Here is a 23971-nt window from a genome sequence, read left to right on the forward strand (position 1 = left end):
TAACCCATATATCTGAAGTATTATTTATGCATGTAATCAATATAGACATTTTCGATGAGATGCTTTACCTTTTTTTTGGTTTCATAGTAAGTCTTCAAATCCCGCTCTGCCTCACACCCTCGCGCCTCCGTTTGGACTGGCTGCGTTCCAAGTGCTAGTAGTCGCACATGGCCGGCAGCTGTGCTATCAGAACGGCTCTCGTTTTGGCTTCAAACAAAAGAATACCTGGTTTAAAAATCGAATACAGGAGTATTCACCGTCTGGATTCACCTTACTAAAGTAGCATATTTAAAATTTTTAAATGATGTACCTTTCACAGCGTGCTGCCGTTTTCAGTCAATCATTCCGCAAGCGTTCGTTGATCGAGTACCCGGTAAGGCCGTGGCGACCGCCTGCAGACACATCCATGGGGAATGGTTACCGAGTCCGGCCGGTGTGGCTCGGTGGTTGAGCGTCGACCCTGCACCAAGAGGCCTCTGGTTAGATTCCCGGTCAGGGCACATGCCCAGGTTGTGGGCCCGATCCCCACTGGGGGCATGCAGGAGGCGGCCAAACGATGTTTCTTTCTCATCGATGTTTGTCTCTCTCGCCTTCTCTTCCTCTCTCTAAAATCAATAAAGGGCCCTGGCCGGTTTGGCTCAGCAGTTAGAGTGTTGGCCTGCAGTCCAGAGAGACCGGGGTTCGGTTCCCGCTAAGGGCATGTACCTTGGTTGCAGTTTGTCCCCGGCCCTGGCTGGGTTGTGCGGATGGCAGCCACTTGATGTGTCCCTTTCACGTTGATGTTTCTCTCTCTCTCTTCCTCTCTCTCTCTCGCTCTATCTGAATAAAAAAATGGGAAAATGTCCTCGGGTGAGGATAAAAAACTAAAAATAAATAAAATAAAATCAATAAAGGAAAAAAAAATTTTTAAAGGAGAAGATGGTTACTGAATTTACAGTAGCTTTTCGTCACTGTGGATTTTCTTAAAACCTGGGAACACAACTACTGTTGTGAAGGGTCGGCCACAAAACTCTGTCATGTCAGCTGGTTCCCACGCTTCTAGTTTGGGAACCACGATTCCCTTTGTCCCACTCTTGCAAGAAGATGAAGGAGAGTGTGTATGTCTGGGGAACTATGTTGTGGGCCCCCATTATTCGGCGTCTTTGTCACCAGTGGGTAGGCCACTGGCTTCAGTGTGGCTCGTGTCACTTTGCTTTGGCAGTTTCATCCCTTATTCATGTCCCCTCCCCCCCCTCCCTCCCTGGAGATGCTCTCGCATCAGGGTGAGAGGAAGCAAGGTGGGCGGGGGAAAGGCCATGTGGGTTCCCTCGGCTCCCGCCCACTGCTGGGCTGGACCAGCCTCGAGCCTGTGGGTGGGCAGACTTGTGTGGACAGCACGGTGGACTGGCTGGCTCTGCGTATCGGCTTTGCACACTGCTCAGATGAGCTGGCTCACGTGATGCAGACAGGTAGGGCGGTGCAGATGGAATCGGGAGCTGGTTTTGCAACCGAGATGCCGGGCAGGGCCCCGTCTGGCCCCCAGGGCTTGGTATATCCTGGTGACCTCTTTCCAGCGGAGAGGTGGGCTGGGTGATCCTGCCAGCCACCTTCCCCGCAGCTGGACCCATGATGCCACATGTCACCGGCAAATGTCACAGTATCCCCTCACCCCATCCGGGCATTTTAGGCAGGGGTGGCTTTTATAAGATTTTTGTTTGCTCTGTTTTGTCTTTAACTTACGCTAACTCGCGTATTCATAAAATAGCAGGAAGTTTGTGAACATACACCTACTCTTGGGAAACGGCTCCAAAGGCAGCCCCAGGCTGGCCTCTGGCCCTGTCTCAGCCCCTTCCCAGCACTGAAATCAGAACTTCCTCCCGTCTCCCAGCCTGGAGATGCGTCACTGTGGCCCTGGCCAGGAGGAGCATCCCCTAGTGTGGCAGCGATACATGCCCATCCCGTTGGCCAAGCCCCCGTGTTAACGCCTGTCCTGGGAGCCAGCAGGGAGCCTGTGATGGCCTGGGTCAGGCAGCCCTCTCCTCTGTCGTGCCCTTTGTGACCTCTTGGATGGCACATCTTGAGGCCCCTCCAGCCAACCCAGAGAAGACAGAGCTGTCGTTCTCGCTGGCCTCGTCACTGCTGCCCTGAACCTGTGCTAACAGGCTCTCGTCCCTGCCTGGGTCCCCATCGCCCTGCAGCGGTGGCCTGCATGTCCTCCTCCACTAGTGTGTCTCTCATCGGGCCCGGGCCCCATCGCAGCCCCCAGGGCGGGCGTCCCTGCCCTTTATCTGCGAGAAGAGTGGCCCACCCAGGCCCTCGATGAGCTGGGGTCTCAACCTGGCTCAGTCCAGCCCCGGCATCCACCTTTCTGGTTCGAGGCCAGGGCTGGTGGGTGCCCCCACCCCAGCCTTCATGGGCCTGGTACCTCGTGGGGCTTGCAGCAGGCGGTGCCCACCCCTCCACACCCCGTGAGCATTTGTCATTAGCTGCCGTCTGCTTCCCCTCTAGACGCTGAGCCCGAGTCCCCAGCCAGGAGCCCTGTTGGTGCTGGGGGGCTTTCCTGCCCGTGTCCCACTGCTCTGCCCCACCCCAGGGCCACACTCGCCACGGGGCCCCCTCTCAGCCAGGTGCAGGGGCAGGTGGGGCTGTGGGCTGTCAGGTGCCCGAGGGAGCAGGGCCAGCGCAGGTGCTCGGGGCCGGCAGGGGAGCCGTTCGCGGTGAGGCCAGATGTTCTTTGCAAGCCTGTGTCTTCCCTCGGCGGGAGGGTGGGGAGGTGCCTCCCGCTGCGGTCAGACATGCTGGCTCTCTGGCTGGCCCAGCTGCTGGCGCTGGAAGTTCTCGGTCCTTCCCGTCGGAGTTCCCAGTCCTCCCCGAGGGGTCAGAGCTGGGTCAGAGCTGATCACGGGAAACACCGGAGTCCTGCGTTTTGGCTCAGACTCTGACAGGTCAGCTGGCTCAGGCCGTAAAAACTCCGACCTGTCCAGCGAGCAGGCTGCCCCGGGCAGTGAGTGGCCTTCCTCCACCAGGGCCCAGGGGGCGGACGTGGGTGAGGAGCCCGTTCCTGGCCAGGAGGCAGTTGTGAACTGGCCCAGGTGTGTGGCCCTCGCTGTGGGGTGGGGGTGCGGGTGAGCCTTGCTGCCTCTGGGGGGGAAGCCTGGGCCTCAGCGAGGGGCCCTCTGTGTGGAGTCCAGGTTGGGGGCACCAGTGGCACAGGCATGAGACCCTGCCTGAGTCCAAACCGTTTGACATAGGCCCCCGAGGGGTGGAGGGGCCATGTGGGCCAGCCCAGAGTGTGGTGTCTCCTCCACCTGCGGTGTGAGGGGAAGATGCGCACGGGGTCCCTCATGGCAGCAAAAGAAAATCCGTCCTCCAGAGTGGGGCCAGGGCACCCAGCCCCCCTGTCTTGAAAGTGAGGGTGCACTGGGTGTGGTCCAGGTAGAGGGCGCTGAGCGACCAGCCGAGGGGGCGGGGTGACGTCCCCCTCAGTTCCGATCCCGGGGCAGTGGTCACACCTGGGCTGGCTTCAGCCTTTCCTCCCCAGGCTGCCCCCCAAGCTTGGTCATCGGGAAAACTGGTTTCTGCTGCAGGGGGGAAAGGTCCCAGGACTGCCCCAGGCAGCCGAGGGCCCAGAAGCGTGGCCCTTTCTCTGAGCAGGAGACTGGGGGCCGGGTCACTGTGAGCTGACACCAAAGAAACAGCGTGTTGACCGGAAGCGCGTCAGGAGCCGAGGACACAGCCTGGTGTCCGTGGTGGCGCCGGCTGGCCTGCGCTGTGAACGAATGTGTGCCTGCCTCGGTGGCACCCCAGACACCGTTCCCGGAGTCGTGATTTCATTCTGGAAATTGTCGGCATAGTGTGTTTTCAGACTCCTCAGACATGCCACCCCACACTCCAGCACTTGGTGTCCGTGCTGCAGACGTCACGAGATGGACAGCTCTGGCGGGTGACGGCGTCGCAGGATCCCGAGGGGACAGGATCGGATTCGGGGCCTCGGGAAGAGCAGTCCCGAGAAGGGGCACGGAGGGTGAAGGCATTGTCCGAGGGTGCTGGCTAGTGACGGCAGAGGCAGTGAGTCTGGTCTCCGAGGCCACGTTCCGAGCTGGCAGGCACTATGGTAACCACAGAAAAGAGAAAAAAGATTTAAATTATGGGAGGAAATTGGAAGAGTGTTGTTTCATCTTAGGGTGAGAGGGACCCTTCTAAGCCGGACAGGGTTTATAGAGGAAAAAGTCTGGCAGGTTTTTTCCCCAGCCTTTTATTTTGAAAAATGACCACCTTGAAAGACTCTCTTTGTTGCTGTTTTACCCTGTTCGCAGTAAATCTTGCAATAAAGCAAGTTACACAAATTTTTGGTTTCCCAGTGCCCATGGAAGTTACGTTTATACTACCGTGTAGTCAGTCTGTGAAATGTGCAACGGCGTTATGTCTAAACAAGTACATACCTTAATTTAAAAAATACTTTATTGCTTGCCCGGCCAGTGTGGCTCAGTGGTTGAGCGTCGTCCCGTGGACCCAAAAGGTCGCCGGTTAGATTCCTGGTCGGAGCACATGCCCAGGTTTTGGGCTCGATCCCCACTGGTGGGTGGGTGGGGGGGGGCATGCAGGAGGCAGCCAATAGATGTTGCTCTCTCATATCAATGTTTCTATCTCTCTCTCCCTTCCTCCCCCTCTAAAAAAATCAATAAAAACATGTTTGCAAAATACTTCATTGCTAAAATGCCAACCCTCACCTGAACCTTCAGGGAGTCAAGCCTTTGTGCTGGCGCCTGAGGGCTTGTCTTCCGATGAGGAGATGAGGACGAGGCTGCACAGGGCGGTAACCAGGCCTGCCTGTGTTACTGATGACCTAGTGACACGGTCCCTTTCCCCCCCCAGGTTTGATTTCGCTTTAATTGTGCGTTTTTTTTGTTTTGTTTTGTTTTTCATGGTTCAGCGTTTTTTCTTTCTATGTAGTTGAAGCTGGTGATCCTCTCTCTGTCCTGTGACTCCAGCGAGCCTTGTCACTTCCTGCCTACTCCTTCCCACAGCCACGCACAGCTTCCTGTCTGGGGCATCCCGGGGCTGCCCTCCTGCAGGGTGCTGGCTCAGCAGGGCCTTGGCGGGGAGGATGGAAAGAGGGCGCACAGAGGAGCACAGGTGACGGTGGGGGAGGGGAGCCCGAAGAGACCTGTCTCCCATGCGGTGAACAGACATTTGCGGACAGTTACCAGGGACCCCGCCCCCTCTACCACTGCCTGTCGTTGGCCCACTGGGCCTGGCTGCCCCGAGACTGGCCACACACACACCAGGACCCAGTCTCTTCCCTCTTCAGGGAGGGGTCCTGCCAGGGGTCTCCTGGTCAGCTGGCTCTGGCCCTGTAAGTCCCAGAGGGCAGTGGCTCCAGATGGCCCAGAGACCTCCTGGCCTTTCTCATCTAGAAGCTGAGGGCCGGCCTCTGTCAGCCACAGGGCTCCTTCTGTCCTCCCGTGGGCCCCCACGCGGTCACCAGGGTCACCTGACCCCAGTTCACAGTGATAGCGTGGCATAGGGCCCCTGCCTGAGAGCTGGTGGGCTGGCCCAGGCCGCAGTCATCAGGCTCAAGGCCAATGACAGTGGAATTAAGGTCTAAGTCTAAACCCAGTCGGCAGGTGCCTGAGGTTCTGATCCGATTCGCGGGCTCTGTCCTGTGGGAAAACTTGGGGCCGACCGCGTGTGGTTTTGCTTAGCAGGGAATTGCATAGTGAACCGGCACATCTCGGGTAGCCCGGTGCCCCACCCCAGCCCTGTGAGTCCCAAGCTCCCTTCCCTGACGGGTGGGCCTGCCCCGCTGCCCTGTGGCTCTGTCTGCATAGCAGGAACCCATCCGCCCTTTGGTGGTTTCCCTTTTGTTGTCAGAGGTAGTTATCCGAGGTGGCTTTCTCCTTTGCAAGTGCCACAGGTCCCCGAGAGGGCAGCCCCCTCGCACTGATGCAGGGCCGGGAGGGGGGTGGGGTGGGGGCAGGAGTTTGGAAGCTGGGTGAGGAGGAACTTCAGGGAGGATTTTTGGAAGGAGGGCCCCAGCTAGGAAGGCCATCTGGTCTGCCCCACTGTGGGTACCAGGGCAGAGGGAAGGAAGGTAGGTGGGGGCCATCTCCGATGAAATTTGGGCGGAAGGTGGCCCCGTGTTAGCAGAGGTCTCGCCGGGCCAGGGAGACCCAAGGGCTTGGGGCCAGCCAGACAGCCTGGGTTGGAATGCCAGCCACGTGCCAGCTGGTGACCTTAGGCAAGTTGCTTGGTGCCTGTGCTTCCGTTTTCTCATCTGTAAAGTGGGTTATGGTGAGGCTTCAGTGGGTCAATGTGAGTAAAGTGCCCAGAGCGGGGCCTCTCACGTTCAGTAAGTGGCTGTTACTCTCCAGGGACCAGCAGGGTCCCCCATGGCCACTGCCTTGGTCGTATGGGGCACCAGAGGTGGCCCTGCTGTCCTTGGGGCTGCCAGAGGTGGGCTGAGCTTCCAGGGCAGGTGTCTGTCATCCGCACGTGGCCAGGAGCCCCAGACACTGAGGGCAGATTGGATCGTAGCTTCTACAGCAGAGAGATGAGCGGGGACGTTGAGGGGAGGCTGGCAAGTTTGAGAGACCCCCCCCCCCAGGGCTTTGTGGGGACCGGAGGCATGAGCCAGGGTTGACAGGATTGCCGCAGAGCTGGCAGGGGTAGAAGGAGGCAGCCCCCATGTCCAGGTCCTGCTGGTCCACCTGGGCCCTGCCCTGCGGCTTCCCCAGGCCTCCAGGCCCAGGGCCTGTGTGTGGGATGCTGGGCCTGGGCTCGTATAGGCCCCTCCCCCTCGGGGAGGTGGCTGCCCTGCTTTCAGAATCTGTAATGAGAATTCAGACGCTTTTAAACATTTGTCCGTTAGACCCTTAAACCACCTGTCGTGTGCACGCGCGCGTGTGTGTACGCACCCAGCCTCAGCCCCGTTTACGTGAGACCCTGAACTTGTGCGTCTGAGCCCTGAGGTGGTGGTAGGGGGGTCACCTGGCAGCAGCTTTGTTTCTGTAGCTCCTCCGCCTCGGAGGGAAATTAGTGCAGTTATTTGAATACTCTGTTCCATCCTCCCTTAGACCAGATCCTTCACTTCTGTAAAAACAGGACAAAAGCAGCCCTGGCCGGTTTGGCTCAGCGGTTAGAGCGTCGGCCTGCGGTCCTGAGAGACCCGGGTTCGGTTCCCGCTGAGGGTGCGTACCTCGGTTGCAGTTTGTCCCGGCCCTGGTCGGTTCTGCGGGTGGCAGCCACTCGACGTGTTCCTTTCACATCGATGTTTCTCTCTCTCTCTCTCTGTTCCTCTCTCTCCCTCCCACTCTACCTGAACAAAAGGAAAAATGTCCTCGGGTGAGGATTAAAAAACAAACAAACAAACAAAAAACAGGACGAAAGCAGAGCACAGGCACCACTGAGGAACGGGGATCGCAGCACCGCATGTCTGTCAGGGCCCATGGGGCTGGAAGAAGCAGTCTTAGCGCATGGGACAGACGCTGGGCCGTTGTTTTTAAAGAGCAGTTGACTGATTTTTAGAGCGAGAAGAAGCGAGAGGAAGGGAGAAGAGAGAAGCATCACTGTGAGAGCATAAACTCTCCCAGGTTCCTCCGCACGCCTCCCACCGGGGATCCGGCCAGCAACCCGGGCATGAGACCTGGCCGGGAATCGAACCAGCAACCTTTTGGTGCACGGCACAATGCCCAGTCAGAGCCACACCGGCCGGGGCAGCTGGACCATTTAAAAACATGAAATGCACCCTGGCCGGTTTGGCTCAGCAGTTAGAGCATTGGCCTGAGGACCAGAGTCACAGGTTTGATTCCGGTCAAGGGCACATACCTGGGTTGCAGTTCATGTAGGAAGCAACCAATCGATGTGTCTCTTACATCGATGTTTCTCTCTCTCTCTCTCTCTCTCTCTCTCTCTCTCTATCTCTATCTCTCCCTCTCACTCTGTCTGAAAATAAAATGGAAAAAAAATCTTAAAAACAGGAAATGCAGGAAACGCATCAGAATTGGGGTGAGGCAGCAGAGTGCGTCAAGGAGCGTCCCCTCGCTTACATCCGAGTGCAGCCCCTCCGTAAGGGGGCAGGCAGCGTGGGGTCTCGCCACACTGGCTCCCCTTTCTCTCGGGGGTGAGCTGTGGAAAGCGGCGGACTTTCCGGTGCGGTGTGCAGGGCCCACGGAGCTCAGCTGGCCCCGTGGATATTTTCTGGTCTGGGCAGGAGGCAGCACAGCCTGCTCAGGGTGTCAGAATGGGGGTCAAGAGGCCAGCGGGGAGTCCCAGGGGAGGGGCCAAGTCTTCCAGGGACGGTCTTGTCCTGGTCCGCCAGCGTGCCAGCACAGTTTGTGGACAGAAAGAGAAACGGCCCTGGCCAGTTTGGCTCAGCGGTTGGAGCGTCGGCCTGCGGTCCGGAGAGACCCGGGTTCAGTTCCCGCTAAGGGCGCGTACCTCGGTTGCAGTTTGTCCCCAGCCCTGGTCGGTTGTGCGGGTGGCAGCCACTCGATGTGTTCACATCGATGTTTCTCTCTCTCTCTCTGTTCCTCTCTCTCCCTTCCACTCTACCTGAACAAAAAATGGAAAAATGTCCTCGGGTGAGGATAAAAAAAGAAAGAGAAACGGAGGGCCCTGGCCAGTGTGGCTCAGCGGTTAGAGCATGGGCCCTGCAGACTGAAGGGTCCCAGGTTTGATTCCTGGTCCAGGCCACGTTCCTGGATTGCAGGCTCTGTCCCCAGCCCTGGCCGGGATCATGAGGGAGACAACCAATCGATGTGTGTCTCTCTCATATAGATGTTTCTCTCTGCCTCCTTTCCACTCTATCTAAAAATCAATGGCAAAATATCCTCGGGAGAGGTCTAACAACAACAACAACAAAGAAAGAAGCAGCGAGAGAGATACGAAGAGGCCATTACCGAGTAGCTACGTTGGGGCTGGAAGGCCATTTCCGGGCTGGGCTGACGCTGCTTCCCAGAGGATGCTCTGGGCTTCCTCCCTTTGTCCACCCCCACCTGGCCCCTTTGATCCCCTCAGCTTTACTGTGGGGGGGAGGGGCCACTGCCCCTGGGGAGTGAGTGGGAGATGGGGGACAAAATTCCCCAGCTCCTCTGGGCAGCCCTGGGGGGTGATCTGAGATGGGGTTGGGGGGCAGGTTCCAGTGCAGCACACCTGGGGGGGGCTGGAGCCCGCCCCTTTGGGTCTGTAATGGCTTTTGTGTGCTTCCTGGGGTGGCTGTAACAACCACAGCACAAACTGGGGCGGGGGGGGGGGGGGTTGGTTCTCTCAGCTCTGGAGGCTGGAAGTCTGAAGTCCAGGTGTTGGCAGGGCCGGCTCCCTCTGGAGGCTGGGAAGGAGCGAGGGAGGGTCTGTTCCCTGCTCTCTCCTTGGCTTGTAGATGGCCACCTTCCCCTCTGCATGACTGTCTCTGGGTCCACATTTCCCCTTTTCATAAGGACACCGGTCATATGGGATTAGGGGTCCACCCTGCTCCAGTGTGACCTCATCTCAGCGAATTACACTCGCAGCCACACTGTTTCCAAATAAGGCAACATTCTAAGGTCGGCCCTGGGGCTGAGGGCTGCACCGCAAGGATCTGCCTTTCCAGCCCCGAGCAGCCGTCAGCAGACCTTCAGAGGAAGACGGGAGCCACTTGGGCCTGGGGACCCTGAGGTCCAGACTGCACACCCTTGGGGAAGAGATGGAGGGACCTGTCGCCGACAGGCCCGCGCAGACGGACTGCTGAGGCGTCCAGCTGCAGGTCTGGTCTGAAGACAGCTGGCACTGGCGTAACTCACTCTGTGTGTCTGACGCTTTCTTGCCCAGCAGTGCGGGCTCCTCTGGCTGACCACCTGCTGTGAGCCAGGCACCGTGCCCGACCTGCCAGTCACATCGCTGGCGGTGTGGTGTGACTGTCCAGCTGTCAAGGTGGACTATCCCTAAATTACAGACTGACCCCTGAGACCTAGCGAAGTGAAGGTGACCGCACACGGCTAGTAGGTCCTAAGGCTGAATTTGAACCCAGTGCCCTCAACTCCAGAGTCTGTGAGTGTCTTGCCAATGCACTGCCATGCTTGTTGACTTGAGGTCTGTGCGAATGGTTTGTGGTTTATTGCCTCAACAGACTCTCCCAACTAGGGACTCTCTCTCCTAAGCCCACCTCCCTCCCCGCAAGGTCGCACACAGTTCATACTCACAAAGACATTCATGCATGCAATCATTCATTCATTCATTCATTCACAGTCATCGCACACCTCCTGCGAGTTCTACTGGGGCAGGTGAAACACACAGAAAAATATCTGAGTGATGTGCTGGAGGATGGTGGTGATGGAGAGGGGCTGGGCACCCAGCTGGTGGGGGAAGGGACCCGGATGAGTAGAAGCACAAGCAAGCCCAGAGGCCCTGCCATTCAGGGCTCTGTGGCTGCTGGAGGTGGGAGGGGGAGAGCTCCAGGAGGTGAGCTCAAAGAGGCACCCCGGGCATTGGAAGATGATAAGGAGCTCGGTGTAATTCTGCACCAAGTGGAAAGCCACTGGGGGCCAATGGCTGGGGAGGGCTCAGGTCCCTTCTGGATTGGCAGTGGGGGCTTTGGATGGCGAGAGTGGCGGCCTGCCTTGGCTGTGCAAAGGAGGTGGTGAGACGTGAACTTGGGACCCCTTGAGGAGGCGGAGCCAACAGGGCTGACCTCAGATTGGGTGGCGGGTAGGGAGGAGGAGGCAACGGAGGATCGCACCTGGAAAGTTCCTGGCTGTGCATTGGTTAAGTTGGAGAACATGGGGTGAGCCGTTTGGGGATGGAATTTGGAGGTTCATTGTTGCTGCTGCTGCAACAAACTTCCCTGACACTTGTAAAGATTCATGAGTCCCGCAGGCCTCCGTCATGAGCAGCGGGTTGTTGGGGGAGCTTTGGGCAAGCAGGGACCTAGAGGGCAGCCCCAGGTCTCCTCCATATTCTCTCTGGGCTGGAGACCTGTGTAAGTCTGTTGCTGGGGTGGCCTGCTCCTCACTGCACAGGTGGCCAGCGCCGCAGGGAGATGTTCTGCTGCCACCTTGTGGACAAGAGGAACCTCGTGCGCCGTTGAAGGCTGTGTAATTCTGGGACCATCCGGGCGCAGGGAGAAGCTGAAGCCTTTCCCTGAGCCGCCCACGTGCACCTTGGTGTCAACAGGAAGTGAGCTCTTCCCTTCTCGGAGAAGGTCATCGCAGCGCCCTGTGGGTTGTGTGGCCTCAGCTGGGCACACCTCAGCTTATCAGCGGGTCACCCAGCAAATACTGGAGCGGAGACACCAGGTGCAGGTTCTGCGGGATTCCTGAGCCCAAGGCCACCCTTTGCCCTGCTCAGGACCGGCGTTCTGTGTATGCGGTGCCTACATGGCAGGCCTTCCGGGGTCTCTCTCGTCACCTTAGTTACCCGGATGCCGTAGACACGCGCCCAGGGCAGGACGACAGAGGCCCGGCACTAGCTGTGTGTGCGGCTAGACTCAGCATGTCCTGAGTTTCAGACACTCGGAGCAGAGGGGCTTGGTGTGCTCAGCCTCTGCACCCTCAGCCCCCGGGACTGGCCTGTCTCTCCTCACCCAGTGCTCACTGCAGGCATCACAAGACACTGCACCTCGAGTTCTCCCAGAAGCTGCTTTGGTGGCTCTCAGCCCCAAGCGACAGGTTTCGCCTGCTGTTTCCGGGCTGACAGACAGCTGATAGGAGCGGCGCTGTTCCTGGACTTTTCTGTGCTGTTGCAAGGCCCAGCTTGGAGGTTTGGGGGCCGCCCTGGTTCCTTCAGGCTGTGTTGAGCAGAACTGTGTCTGTCGCTTCTCTTCGGAGCAGAACCTTGTCGGAAAGGACACGGAGACCTTGGCCCTGGCTGGGGCTGACGCCAGTGAGGAAGAGCTGTGAGCCAGCCCTGTGCTCCTTCCTGGGGTCTCCAGCTCGCTCCATGTTCTGGGGCTTTGATGTGTGGGCAGATGCCCTTCTCTGCTCCATTTCTGACCCTCAGGAGCAGTTTCTGGGAAGAAGGGGTAGGAAGGAGGCAGCCGCTGAGGGAGAGGAAGGTCTGATTTACCATTGGGCCTGGGCTGGTTCCAGGCGCCGGTCCTCTAAGAACGGGAGATGTCCTTTTACCCGTGGGACTGGGTACTGCTGCCGCCTTCCTGTGCCAGTGTTTGTGTCGGGGGCAGGGGCGTTCCCCTCCACTCTCCTCCTGCTGCTCCCACCAGGGGCCAGTCAGATTCTCAAGCAGGTCATCCCCCCTCGAATACCCTGTTCCTCCTCCGTCCCCAGAGGGCCCCCAGACTGCTGTCCTCTGCTTGCATTTTCATTGGCTGGGGGAAGGGTTTGAGGTGAGCAGCCTTCTTTGGGGGAGGGGTAATTCCCTGTGTGTGAGAGAGAGAGAGAGACAGGCAGACAGATGTGCAGATAGGGAAGTTGAGTGTGGGAGTTGTAAACTTGGAAAAGTGAGTCAGGATTCCTGGGCCACGCTCGTCCCCATGCCCGAAGGATCCTGGGAAAGGCCCTTCGGCTGAACCATCTATTATGTGAAGACTGCGCACCCCTCATCACTGTCAATGACTAGTCCCAGGGGAAGACGACTTCACCCCTCGAGCTCCGGGGAATCCAGCCCAGGACTTGGGAATCTCCGGCTCTTGGCTGGACCCGGGATGGAGAGGCCCTGCCTTCCTCAGGCATCCCCCACTCCAGCCCCTGTGGAATGTGCCACTTTTATCTTGTACTTTGTTCCGACCAGGACCCTGGCTTTCTCAAGCTGAGAGGGAAGTAGGGAGTTGGGTTGGACTGGGTGGGGGAGCGTGGCAGGAACCTGGGAGCATTACCTTGGTAAAGGAAAAAGCAAGTCCCCTCATCCTTGCCACTGCCAGAACTGGTTTCTCCTGATCTGCCTGCGGCCCTTGTGGGTTACGGTGACTGTCTCCTGGCTGTCTCCAGGGCCTTGGGGAAGACTGGGAGAGCCCAGCCATTAATAAGTGGTGCAGCCGACATTGGTCAAATCCAAAGGGCTTGGAGGGAGTGCGCATCAGGCTCCAGCCAGTCGTGCAAGCCAACGATTCACCTCTGCTCAGCCAGTCAACCTCTGCACACCTCTGGACAGGAGGTGAGACCCAGGAGCTGTAGACCAGCGAGTTCAGGGACTGATAAGTCAGGTCCCTTGTCTAGAACTGTGTGGTCCAGGCCCAGAGGTTATCTTTGGATTTCCCACTGCCCTTAGGCAGGACCACACTTAACCCAGTCCAGATGATTTTATAATCGCCAACGAAGAAAGGCTCCATCATCGACAGAACAGCTAACGCCCCTGCACACCCCAGCAACCCTGATTTCCAAGTTTCCGGGTCTCAGAATGCCTGAGCCTCCAAGGAAGACAGGATCACCCCATGTGGGCTTCCCATTGTGCAGATAAGGAGACTGAGGCCTAGAAAGAGCTAACGATTTGCCTGCCTGACTGTTACTTTACACTCCTACTAGTTCCAGCCCTAATGTATCACCTTTAGCTTTTCCCTTTGGGGGAAGAGTGGCCCACCTCTGTCCAAAGCCCGGCCCAGTAAGGACTGTTACTTACTTGGCCTGCTCTTAATGACAGCTCCTCACCTACCTGCCCCAATCCAAGGAGGAGCCCTGGGCTGGAATTTCCTGTTTTCTGAGGGCTGCACGGGCTGCCCCAGCAGGCTCGCTCCCCAGCGCCGCCGGTCCAGGGTGTTCCAGGCCAGGCTTGCCGCCTCTCTCTCTGCTGGGCTGGCTCCCGGCCTCTCCAGGTCTGGGCTTGCCGGGCGCGCGGTGGAGGAGTTGTGGGCCTCAGCCAGCCGACGCCAGGTGCCCAGAGGCCGGAGGTCCGTGCGCCCCGGCCGCGGCCCCGGCCCGGGCCCCGCCCCGTGCCCCTCGCCATGGGCCTGGCCTTTGCCTACGGGCCCTGACCATGGAGCAGGGCTGGCCGGCGGGGTACACCTACAGCCGGGAGCGGCCCGCCGCCTGCCGCCGCGCCCTCAGCGTCTGCGACTCGCTGGACCTGCACGGCGCCCCGGCCGACCACGCGGCCCCCGCCCTGCAGGCCGCCCTGTGCGTGGGGCGCGAGCCGTCGGCACGGCCGCGGAGCGTGTGCTCGGGAGACCCGGGGCCCCCGCCGCCGCCGCCCACCGGCGCCCGCAGCCTGCTGCTCGGCTTCCTGCGCCCGCGCTTTGGCCGCCGGGGCCCTGCCCACGGCCGGCCGCCGGCCCCCGGGCCCGCGCCCTCGGGGCTCCCCGGCTCCGCCGTGTCCAGCCCGGTGCCCAGCCCTGCGCCGGCTCGGCGCCGCCGCTCCGGGGGTGCCCAGGCGCCGCGGCCGCGGCCCACCAGCATGACGTTCCTGGAGGTGAACCGCCTGGAGCTGGCCGAGGCCGAGGCCGCGGGCGCGGGCGCCGGGCTGGGCCGCGCGGGCAGCGCCGGCTTCCTGCGGGGCGCCTCGCTCTGGAGCAGCCAGCGCTGGCAGGTGCTGCGCGGCGGCGGGGGGCGCGTGGCCCCAGGCCCCCGGCGCGGCCTGTCGGCGCTGAAGAAGAGCTTCAGCTTCCGCCTGCGCCGCGGCCAGGAGATCCGCCGCGCCGAGTCCGGCCTGCTGCCCCGGGCGCGCACCCGCAGCGACGGCGACACCAGCTCGCTGGGCACCTTCCCCAGCCGCCGCGACCTGCTGCTGGGCACCGAGGCCCCGCGCGCCGCGCCGGAGCCCGGCCGCCCCCGCTCCGCCGCCGGCCTCTGGAAGCTGCTCACCAGCCGCTTCCGCCGGAGGGAGCCGGAGCCCGAGCCCGCGCCCGCGCGCGCAGAGCCGCTGTGGAGCCGGCGGGCGGCCACGGCCCCCCGGCTCTTGGGAGCGCCCAGCGGTAAGGGAAGAGCCCCTCCTGCGGGTCCTTTCCTGTCGGCTGAGAGCGGGTGGGAAACCTGGAACCTACCTGGGCGAGTGGGCGTGCCGGGAGGGCGGGGTGCAGCCAGGCTGCCCAGCTGAGGGCAGCGCTCAGGCAGGCCCTGGGGTCGCCGCCGGCCCCGAAGGTTGCCGTGGCCGACAGAGGGGGCATCTGGGCGGTCCCAGTGCTGCCGCCGGCCCACGGCCTGGTGGCATAGGAGGCCAGGGCCGAAGATGCCCCCCCTGGCTTTTGGCACGTGCAGCATTGAGGGCCAGCGGAGCAGATGCAGTGGCTGGCTCCAGGCGGGGCCAGAGCACAGTTCTGTTGTGTAGCCCCCGGCGGGGCTGGAGCTGTCCCTTATGGCTGCCTCTGCAGATGGACTTGGGGACTGCTTGTGGACCCGGTCGGTTGGATAACTCTTGAGACAGCCTGGGGCGGGGCAGCCAGCAGGGCCCACTGCGGCCTAGAACATGAAGGTGGCACAAGCCCCCAGAGGGCCCTGGGCAGCCCAGGGCTCCCCTTCCCCAGGACAGTGCCAGCGTCAGGCCAGCCACTCTGGTCTGAGAGTGGACGGAAGAGGAGGGAGGCAGGTGTCGGGGAGACAGGGTGGTGGCTTCCCCCACCAGGTGGAGCTGGGGGTGGAAGGCTGTCACAGAACAGGGCCAGGTAAGGGCTCCTCCCTCTCTACCCTGGCAGGAATGCGGTGGGTGGCCCCACCCTGCACAGGGGAGCTGTTCCTACTCGCTGCAGGAGGTTGGCCCCCCTGCCCAGCTGCCAAGTGCCCAACCCCGCTTGGGTCTAGGCTGAGACCTGCTGGAGCTGCCTCTCACCTGGGCCTGTTGTCTGGGCCCCAGGGGCACTGGGCTGGGTGTGGCTCAAGGTGGGAGCTACTTGTTGCAGCAGTAAGAGGAGGGACCTACGTCCTAGCCAGGGGACCGAGCCCACACCCCTCAGAGTCCTCTCCCTGAGGACTGTCATCACTCCATTCCGTTTCCCTCTGCTCCCTAGGGACCTAGGGGTGAGGGTTGGGTCCTCTCTGGCCAGTGCTGGCCTCTGGCCTGGGCCCAGGAAGGGGCAGTGCAGGAGACAGCTGGCAGCAGGCAGCACAGGGGTGGGTGCTACCTGTCCTGACAGGCAGCCTTCTCTCCTGCAGACTCCTTTGTGAACAGCCAGGAGTGGACCCTGAGCCGCTCAGTGCCTGAGCTTAAAGTGGTGAGTGAGGTGGGGAGGGCGGGGCTCCGCCTGGGCTGCTTTCCTCTGGCCCCCTTCCCCCCTCCGCACTGGTCCTTCTCAGTCCTGAGGGTTTTTGCCTTTCCTGCCCTGTCTCCCTCCTGTGTGTCCTCTGACCGCTACTGTCCCCCCTTCCTCTCCCGCAGGGCATTGTGGGGAACCTGTCTAGTGGGAAGTCGGCCCTTGTGCACCGCTATCTGACGGGGACCTATGTCCAGGAGGAGTCCCCTGAAGGTGAGCGACAGGCTGGCCACACTGCCCTCTTTTCTGTTGTCTGTACGGGGGCTGGAGCCCCCTTTTCAGTACGCCTGTCTCCTGGGAAGCTGTGCCTTCCCTGGGTGGCCCTCGGGCGCCCCTCCTGGCTTCGGGCCTGACCGTGCCCTCTGTCCTAGGGGGTCGGTTTAAGAAGGAGATTGTGGTGGACGGCCAGAGTTACCTGCTGCTGATCCGGGACGAGGGAGGCCCACCTGAGCTCCAGGTGAGCCTCCTGCCGAGCCCTGGCCACGGTGTGTGCGCGGGAGTGGGGGAGAGAGTTCGCCCGTGACCAGGTGAGGCTGGTAACTGTGCTCGGTACCCCCCAGTTTGCTGCCTGGGTGGACGCGGTGGTGTTTGTGTTCAGCCTGGAGGATGAGATCAGCTTCCAGACGGTGTACAACTACTTCCTGCGCCTCTGCAGCTTCCGCAATGCCAGCGAGGTGCCCATGGTGCTGGTGGGCACGCAGGGTGAGCACGCCCGCGGGCCTGGTTCCCCGGTGGGCAGGTGTGAGGAGGCCCAGCCCCCACCTTCTGCCCCGTGTTGGACGGGCACCTCCACCTGGCTCCATACCCCCGCATCTGCCCCAGCTGCCTTCTGCCATCCTTGGGACGATCGGGTCCATGTGTTTTGAGATGAAGTAACTGAGCAGCTGGACCGAGGCCAGCCTCCTGTGTTCTTGTGCTCACCCCTCCGACCAGAGGCCCTCCCCCTCAGCACCCCAGCTTCTCTGCAGGCTGAGTCCCCGCCCTCCCGCCTCCACAGATGCCATCAGCGCTGCAAACCCCCGGGTCATCGATGACAGCAGGGCCCGGAAGCTGTCCACAGACTTGAAGCGCTGTACCTACTATGAGACATGCGCGACCTACGGGCTCAATGTGGAGCGTGTCTTCCAGGACGGTAACTTCCGGGCGGGATGGCTTCCCCGAGCCGGTCAGGAGGGCCCTCTGGCGGCGGGGCTGTGTGCCCTGGGGGGGGCGGCTCTAAGCTGGGCTTCTCCCTTCTCCCCAGAGGGGTAATTGACTCTGCTGTCCCCTGCAGTGGCCCAGAAGGTGGTGGCCTTGCGGAAGAAGCAGCAGCTGGCCATCGGGCCCTGCAAGTCACTGCCCAACTCCCCCAGCCACTCGGCAGTGTCCGCCGCCTCCATCCCGTCCGTGCACATCAACCAGGTGCGGCCAGCCTCCCCGTGTCCCGCCGCCTTCTCGCGCTCGGCCCTGCCTCACCATGCTGTCTGTCTGCCTGCCTGTCCCCTTCTCATCCGGTCTCCTGCCTTGCGGAGGGCTTGAGAGGGTTCCCTGCAGCTGTGCCACTGGCCTGGCCTCATCTGCACCCCTGTGGTGACTGCCTTCCTGCTAGCACCCACCCCTGCTCGCCCCCCTCCACCCTGCAGCCCCTCCGCTGCGGTCAGCGCCCTTAGGGCTGTTTCCGGAGCCGCTGCCCATGGAGCAGACTCAGGAGGCAGAGGCGTTCTTGTGGGCCTGCTGGGGGCCAGCCCTGGGCAGAACCGGGAGTGAGCGGCCCCCGTGGGCCCTGTCAGTGTTTGAGTTTAGAGGGGCAGTGCTTGCCCCGGAGGGACCAGTGGCCTTTGCGCCAGGTTGGGTGCGGGCGGTGCTTCTGAGCCAGGTCCTGCCAGCGTCCCTCTCGTAATTCCACTTGGACGCCCATCCACCTCCCGGCCTACTGCCTGGTCATTTTTCGGCCCTTGGCCTACGGGCCAGGGCTTCCTCCTGTGAGTGCCTTTCCCCTCTGTCCCCTGCGCTGCAGGGAGCCCCGGGCCATCACAGGCGCAGCGGGTGGAGTGGTCCAGAGGGCCCACCCTGGCCACCATTCCCGCTGGCAGCCTGGCTGCTTTTTCAGAGATGCCTCCCTTGGCGTCTTAGAGGGCAGCCCGGCTGCGTCCCTGAAGCAGCCCACGCGATGCACCGGGCCTGCCCGGGGGGCTCTGGTGGGTGGGGGCGCAGCAGCTCCTTTGCTCCCGGCGGAGGTCAGAGTGCGAGGGGCACCAGGTCCTGACCCCTGGCGCGGACACCGGCTTGCACTTTTCTGTCCCCATCTCGTCATCTCTTCTGCCTTCCCTCCTTTTCCCGGCGCTGTCCCCTCCTGCCGCCGCCTCTGACAGTGGTCTGAGCTCTGCTCTGTGCTTGGCCGCAGCTCTCTCCGTCCCTTCCCGTCACACACACTCCTTACGAGCCCCGGTCTCCCACGTCCCTGACATATGTCCCAGCCAGGGTGACCTGCCACCTCGTGTCACACCCCCCGTGAGCCAAGACTCCACAGTTCACTTGCTCCCTCAGCCACTGACTGACTTGCTAGCTGTTGCCCACAATGAGTTCCCTGGTTGGCACAGTTGGCAGCCCCGCGCGGTGATGGCTGGATCCCGCCGGCCTCCTGGCCGTGCTGCCTCCTGAGTGTCCTCTGCAGGGGCTCGTGGCCCCCTGCTGCTCCGTGAACCCCGGCAGCCCCCCCTCCCCCCACACTGGGCTCCCGCCTGCTGCCTGCCCCGCACCCCACGCAGAGCCGTCCTCAGCAGCCCTCTCTGTCCTTAGGCCTCGAACGGCGGCGGCAGCGCCTTCAGCGACTACTCGTCCTCAGTCCCCTCCACCCCCAGCATCAGCCAGCGGGAGCTGCGCATCGAGACCATCGCTGCCGCCTCCACCCCCACACCCATCCGCAAGCAGTCCAAGCGGCGGTCCAACATCTTCACGGTACGTGCCCGTGCTCCGCCCCTCACCGCCTCCACCCCGCCGCAGCTCCATCCACACGGACACACATCTCCACAGGCTCTGAGGGTGCCCCAGTCTCCCCCAGACTGCCCCCAGCCCTCAGCACACCCCTCGGACCCGCCCGCCTTGCCGCACACACCGATCCTCTCCCTGGCCACCTCAGGGCCTCTCGGCCAGTCTGCAGGCTTTGGGGCGTCTGCACTCACTGCCCTGACACCCTGGATTCAGATGTTGCGCATCAGGGCCCCACACAGGGCGAGCGGCAGAGCGAGAGCCAGGGCCCAGGCCTCCTGTCCGCATTCTGTCTTCCATCATGCTTCCGCCCTCCGCGCGGCCAGTCCAGCAAAGCTTCAGACGCCTTCCCCAGGCCCCAGCCTGTGCCTCACCACCCGCCTTCAACCCCCAGAGGCCACCGACCTCAGGCCCGGGGCCCACGTGCCTCTCACTGCTGGCCCAGCTCTAAGCTCTTAGGTGTCCTGAGCCTGCTGTCTGTCAGGACCACCACCTAGCATCTGACACAGCCCACCCCTAGGGCTCACTCCAGCTGGGATTTGGCTGGACCATTCCAGGATCTTGGGTCAGACACAGGTGGGTGAGCTGCTGCGTGGATTCTCAGGAGATCGCCCTGCCCTTCTGCGTCACTCCATGCGCCTCTCTCTGAGCGTCAGGGCCTGGCTCTCAGCCTGGCCGGGTCCTGCTGCCCGGCCACGCCCCAGCCAGGCTCTCGAGAACCCGCCCAGCAGGGCCAGTGCTCCCAGGCCAGGCCTCGCCCATTCATCTCGCCTCCGCCCCACCCAGCGCACCTCCGCTCAGTCCGTCTGCCTGCCTCTGTCCCGTGCCTGCCGCGCGCTCCCCCTGTCCATGCCGAGACCCTCTGCTGACAGCTGTCCACGCTTTGCACTTCCCAGCCCTGACCCTGCCGAGACTCGTTTCTGTCCACACCCATCGAGCCTCCCAGGGCCTTGGGCTGCCTGCTTGTGCCGCATCTGCTGCCGCCGCCCCTGCAGAGCCCGTGGGTGCCCGTGTGGGCGGTGACCCCGTGCCTGCTCCCTGACACCATTCTTACCTCCCACCGCCTCTGCTGCTGGGCCCGCACGCCCGGCGCCGCCTCTGTCCGCGCCATGCCCGGCTCCCGGCCGCCTCGCCGTGGCCCCGTCGTGCTTCCTGCCCTGTGCCCCTGCTGCCTGCTGCACGGTGCTGCCTCCGCCTGCCACCCTCCGCGGGCCCTTCATTCTCTCCATCTTCACGGTGGCGGCCTTATTTTTCCCTTCCATTGTTTCCATGGTGACCTCCCTTGCGCCATTGTCCCCAGGCAGCTTCGAGACATGTCCCCGTCTCTGAGGGTGTGTCTCGGGACCTCCCCTCGTCATCTCCCTGGCAGAACCACGCCTGCTCTGGGGCTGGTGCCCTTGCGACCCCCCCGCAGGCCATGGCTGCTGACATCTCCAGTGCCCCCATGACTCCATGCACCCATTTTGGTTGCCACTTTCACCCCGGGTCCCGCCTCGCGGGTGTGCCCCTCTGGGCTCCCGGGGACCCTCTGGTGGTTGGGGGCCTTTTCAGCTTGCCAGTCTGGCTGGGGCAGGCTGCACCCCCCAGGGCAGCAATCCCGTCCACCTTCCTTCTCCCTGGGCCCAAGGGGCAGAGGGCGTGGCCCCCACGGAGTCCAGGCGGTGGCCTTGGGCCCAGTTTCCCTGCTCCTCGGCTGTGCCCCCTGTGCTGCTAACATTGCCCCCCTGCGTCCTTGGCTCCTGGCAGCCTAGACGAACAGGAGGGACCAACAGGAGGGACGTGGCCCGAAGGATCCCCACGGCCGGCCCGGATGGACCGCGCCCCCTCCCCGCCTCTTCCTTCTCACCCGCTGCCGTCTCTCCCCAGGCACCTGGGTCTCTGCCCTCACCAGCGCTGACCAGCTTATGCGGGGCTTGAGTATAACTTGCCAAAATCTTTATTCTTTCGATATTTGCAGATATGTGCCACTGTTTCCAACTTTTCATCAACAAAAAGGCCTTTCCAACTCCTTCCAAATTAGAAGACCAGGTGGTGACACAGCACCTCTGGACTCTCCCCTGTGCGGGGCCGGAGGCGGGCCGGGCCCTGGGACTGCTCTCAGATGAGAAGCGGCCGCCGTGCTCCCCACTCCAGAGACCCACAGGAGCCTTTGTAACTAACCCCCACCCCCAGGGAAGGCTAGGAAGCTGGAGCCCGCGGCTGGGGGCTGCCGGGGACCAGGCCCGGCTGGACGCTGCGCCAGGCTCGCTGCATGGACAAGAAGGGAGCTCGGCCCCACGCCAGCCCGGCAACGAGGCCCAGAGGGGCGGGGTGTCCAAGCGCCCGCGGCCCAGCTGCTCCTGGGGGAGCTTTCCCGCCCCTCCCCCTCTGCTCCCTCCTGCATGGACTTCTGCGTTCCTGCTCTGCTCTGGACGCCAGCACCGCCCCCGCTTGCCTCTCCCCTCTTGGCTCCCCGTTTCCTAGGATCCGCACTGGGGCGGCTCTGCCCCAGCAGCCTGGCAGGGGTGCAGGGCCTCTTCTGGCCTCTCTCCTCTCTCTCTCCATCCACTGTGCCCCTTGGGCCACGCCGACCAGCTCGGTGCCACATGCCGCGTGGTGTCTGTGCCGCAGGCGGGCCGCTGCCCGCTCACTTCTGGACTTTGCTCTCCCCGGTTGTCGTGCCCTGTGCTCCTGGCCACTCCTCAGTGCCACTGTCCACCTCTCCTGGCCCCTTCCCTTCTCTTACACCCCAGCCCCTGGGCTGTGCGCCTCTCGCGCCCTCGGTATTCCGTGTCCTTGCTCTTTTGTAAGGGGCGGTCCCGGCTCAGTAACCTGTGCTGCTCTGTGTGGTGCCGTGTGTAAGAATAAACCCGTTGGAACACTCGTGGTCTCAGTTCCTTCCCGGTCCCGCCGCCCCGGCCCTGCCCCACTGCTAGGACCTGTCCAGGCCGAGGGAGGGCGGGAGGGCTGGGGGCCCCAGGTGGGCAGCTGTCCCCTGCAGCCCCGGGCCCCTTTAACATGCCTCTTCTTTTCTCTTCCAGTCTCGGAAGGGTGCCGACTTGGAACGGGAGAAAAAGGCCGCCGAGTGCAAGGTGGACAGTATCGGGAGTGGCCGGGCCATCCCCATTAAACAGGTCAGCACCCCTCGCCCAGGGCACGCTAGCCGGTGGTTCTTCTCTGGGACTCTGGGGCAGGGGCGATGGTGTGCGAGGCAGGCACCTCTTCCTGTCAGGCCCGGGGTTCTGCTAAGGACTAACCTCTGAGAAGGGGAGCGGGAGCCGCACTTTGGTCTGAGACTGTGGCTTTAGCCTGCAGCGGGCATAGCCCGCTCTCTGGGCTTCGCCGGTACCTCTTCACCGCCACCAGGGGGCAGCAGAAAACCACCTGCCGTCTTCGGTGGCGCTCCTGCTGGAGGCTCGGGAGTTGGGTGACCTGGAGGAAGAGACACACTGCCTGCCCTGACTACACACTGAAGGGCATACTGAGGACTGGGCTTCCCCTAGGTTGATGGCAATCTTACCCATACGAATCTCTGTTCATTTGTAAAGAAAAAACATAGCTGAGGTGTCTCTCCCTAACTCCTTTCTAAGTCACTGCCTGTCAGGGCCCCCAGACCTCCTGTTGTGGGTCCCTCTGCTGGAAAGGATTTGAATGCTGGGGGTGCCTTTGTGCAGAGGTGGAGGTGTGCTGGGCAGGGCTCTAGAACTGCTGGCTGGACAAGGGTGGAGTCAGGAGGTGGCCCTCCGGAGCTTGGGCAGGAGTCTGCAGGGTGAGGTGCCCATGAGGATGGGGCCATGGCCTGGTGGTCAGTCTGCTGTACCCTGTAGCCGGTGATTAGAGAGGTCGTGTCTGCGGGGGCGTGTTGTCAGGTTCTGACCACAGAGGAGACTGGTGTGGTCAGAGCACCAGAGCTCAGCTTGGCCAGGGCCCCGTGGTCAGGTGTGACCCTCCAGGCTGGGGCTCCTGGGGCCCATGAGCAGTGTGACCAGAATTCATGTGTGAAGGTCCATTTAGAATGGAGAGCCCAGGGCGTGTGTCAGGGTCTCAGAGGACAGAATGGGGACACTGTGTGGCTCAACATCCTTTGTTTCCGCCTCAGCCCTCCTGAGATGTCGGGGCTCTAGTTGGGTCAGTGGGGGAGGGGGGCAGCTTAGAAGGCTGAGAGGAGCGGCAGCAGCAGTAGGTCCCCACAAACCTGTTGGCTGCCCCGTGATCGCTTGTCCCTGGGGCTGTGGAAACCAAGCGCCTGCCTGGGGAGGGGTGGGGCTCTAGCCAGGCTATGGGGCTCCCGGAGGACCAGCTCTCCCTGCCTGGGGACAGGTGTTTTCTGAGTGTGTGTACACACAAACTTTTAATAAATAGTGAGAACGGGTTCCCAAGCCCTTCCTGTCTAGGGTGAAGGTGGCCAGTGATGTGTCTGTTCCCTGAACCCCCCCCATGGAGGGGAAGCCCTGTGAACAGGCACCTGGGCCCCTGGGCTGGACCCGGGCAGTCAGCTAGGTCGCCTGGGTGTTACAGGTCCCCTAAACCTCAGGGTCCCGCAGGAGGGCGGCTCCTGCGGGGAAAGAGCCCAGCACAGTCCCGGGCCTTGGACCACCCTGCCTGCTAGAGGCAGGTGCCGCAGACGCCGAGGGATCCCGCCGGGCCTGTGGGGGCGTGCCTGCCGTTGGGGTGGAGGCGTCTCCCAGCCCCGTGGGTGGCCATTTCTTCCGCTCCCCCCCCCCCCTGCCCTGGGCCGTCCAACCCTCTTCCCGCGTCCCGTCGGTCTCCCGACGCGCGCCTTCCCCTCCCCCCCGCTCCTGCTGGGAGTGGAGATTGCATTTCAGTTGCCATTTGCATTCCCAATCAATCCGGACTCCGCAATTAAGCCGGCTGGCGGAGCTGGGAGGGAGGCGGCGGCGGGAACGGGTCCTCTGGGGGCTGTCGCCTCCGCACCGCTCC

The 23971-nt window shown here is 62.2% G+C and overlaps 1 protein-coding gene across 7 annotated transcripts in view; it reads left to right on the forward strand.

Annotated features, from left to right (window-relative positions):
• Positions 1-23971, forward strand: part of AGAP3 (ArfGAP with GTPase domain, ankyrin repeat and PH domain 3) — a 50540-nt gene that overhangs the window by 9204 nt on the left and 17365 nt on the right. For 2 of the 7 annotated variants that reach the window (XM_036247142.1, XM_036247140.1), the window contains exons 2-9: positions 15987-16045; positions 16210-16297; positions 16456-16541; positions 16645-16786; positions 17082-17216; positions 17358-17485; positions 18863-19021; positions 22072-22164. In XM_036247142.1, the coding sequence (XP_036103035.1) occupies positions 15987-16045; positions 16210-16297; positions 16456-16541; positions 16645-16786; positions 17082-17216; positions 17358-17485; positions 18863-19021; positions 22072-22164 (890 nt within the window). Of the gene's footprint in view, positions 1-13878; positions 14813-15986; positions 16046-16209; positions 16298-16455; positions 16542-16644; positions 16787-17081; positions 17217-17357; positions 17486-18862; positions 19022-21008; positions 21914-22071; positions 22165-23971 lie in introns of those variants that run through there. The other 5 variants (XM_036247145.1, XM_036247144.1, XM_036247146.1 and 2 more) reach the window with 5 other exon arrangements.

This window comes from Molossus molossus, unplaced genomic scaffold, assembly GCF_014108415.1.
Source record: "Molossus molossus isolate mMolMol1 unplaced genomic scaffold, mMolMol1.p scaffold_m16_p_7, whole genome shotgun sequence".
In the NCBI taxonomy this organism is placed as follows: Eukaryota; Metazoa; Chordata; class Mammalia; order Chiroptera; family Molossidae; genus Molossus; species Molossus molossus.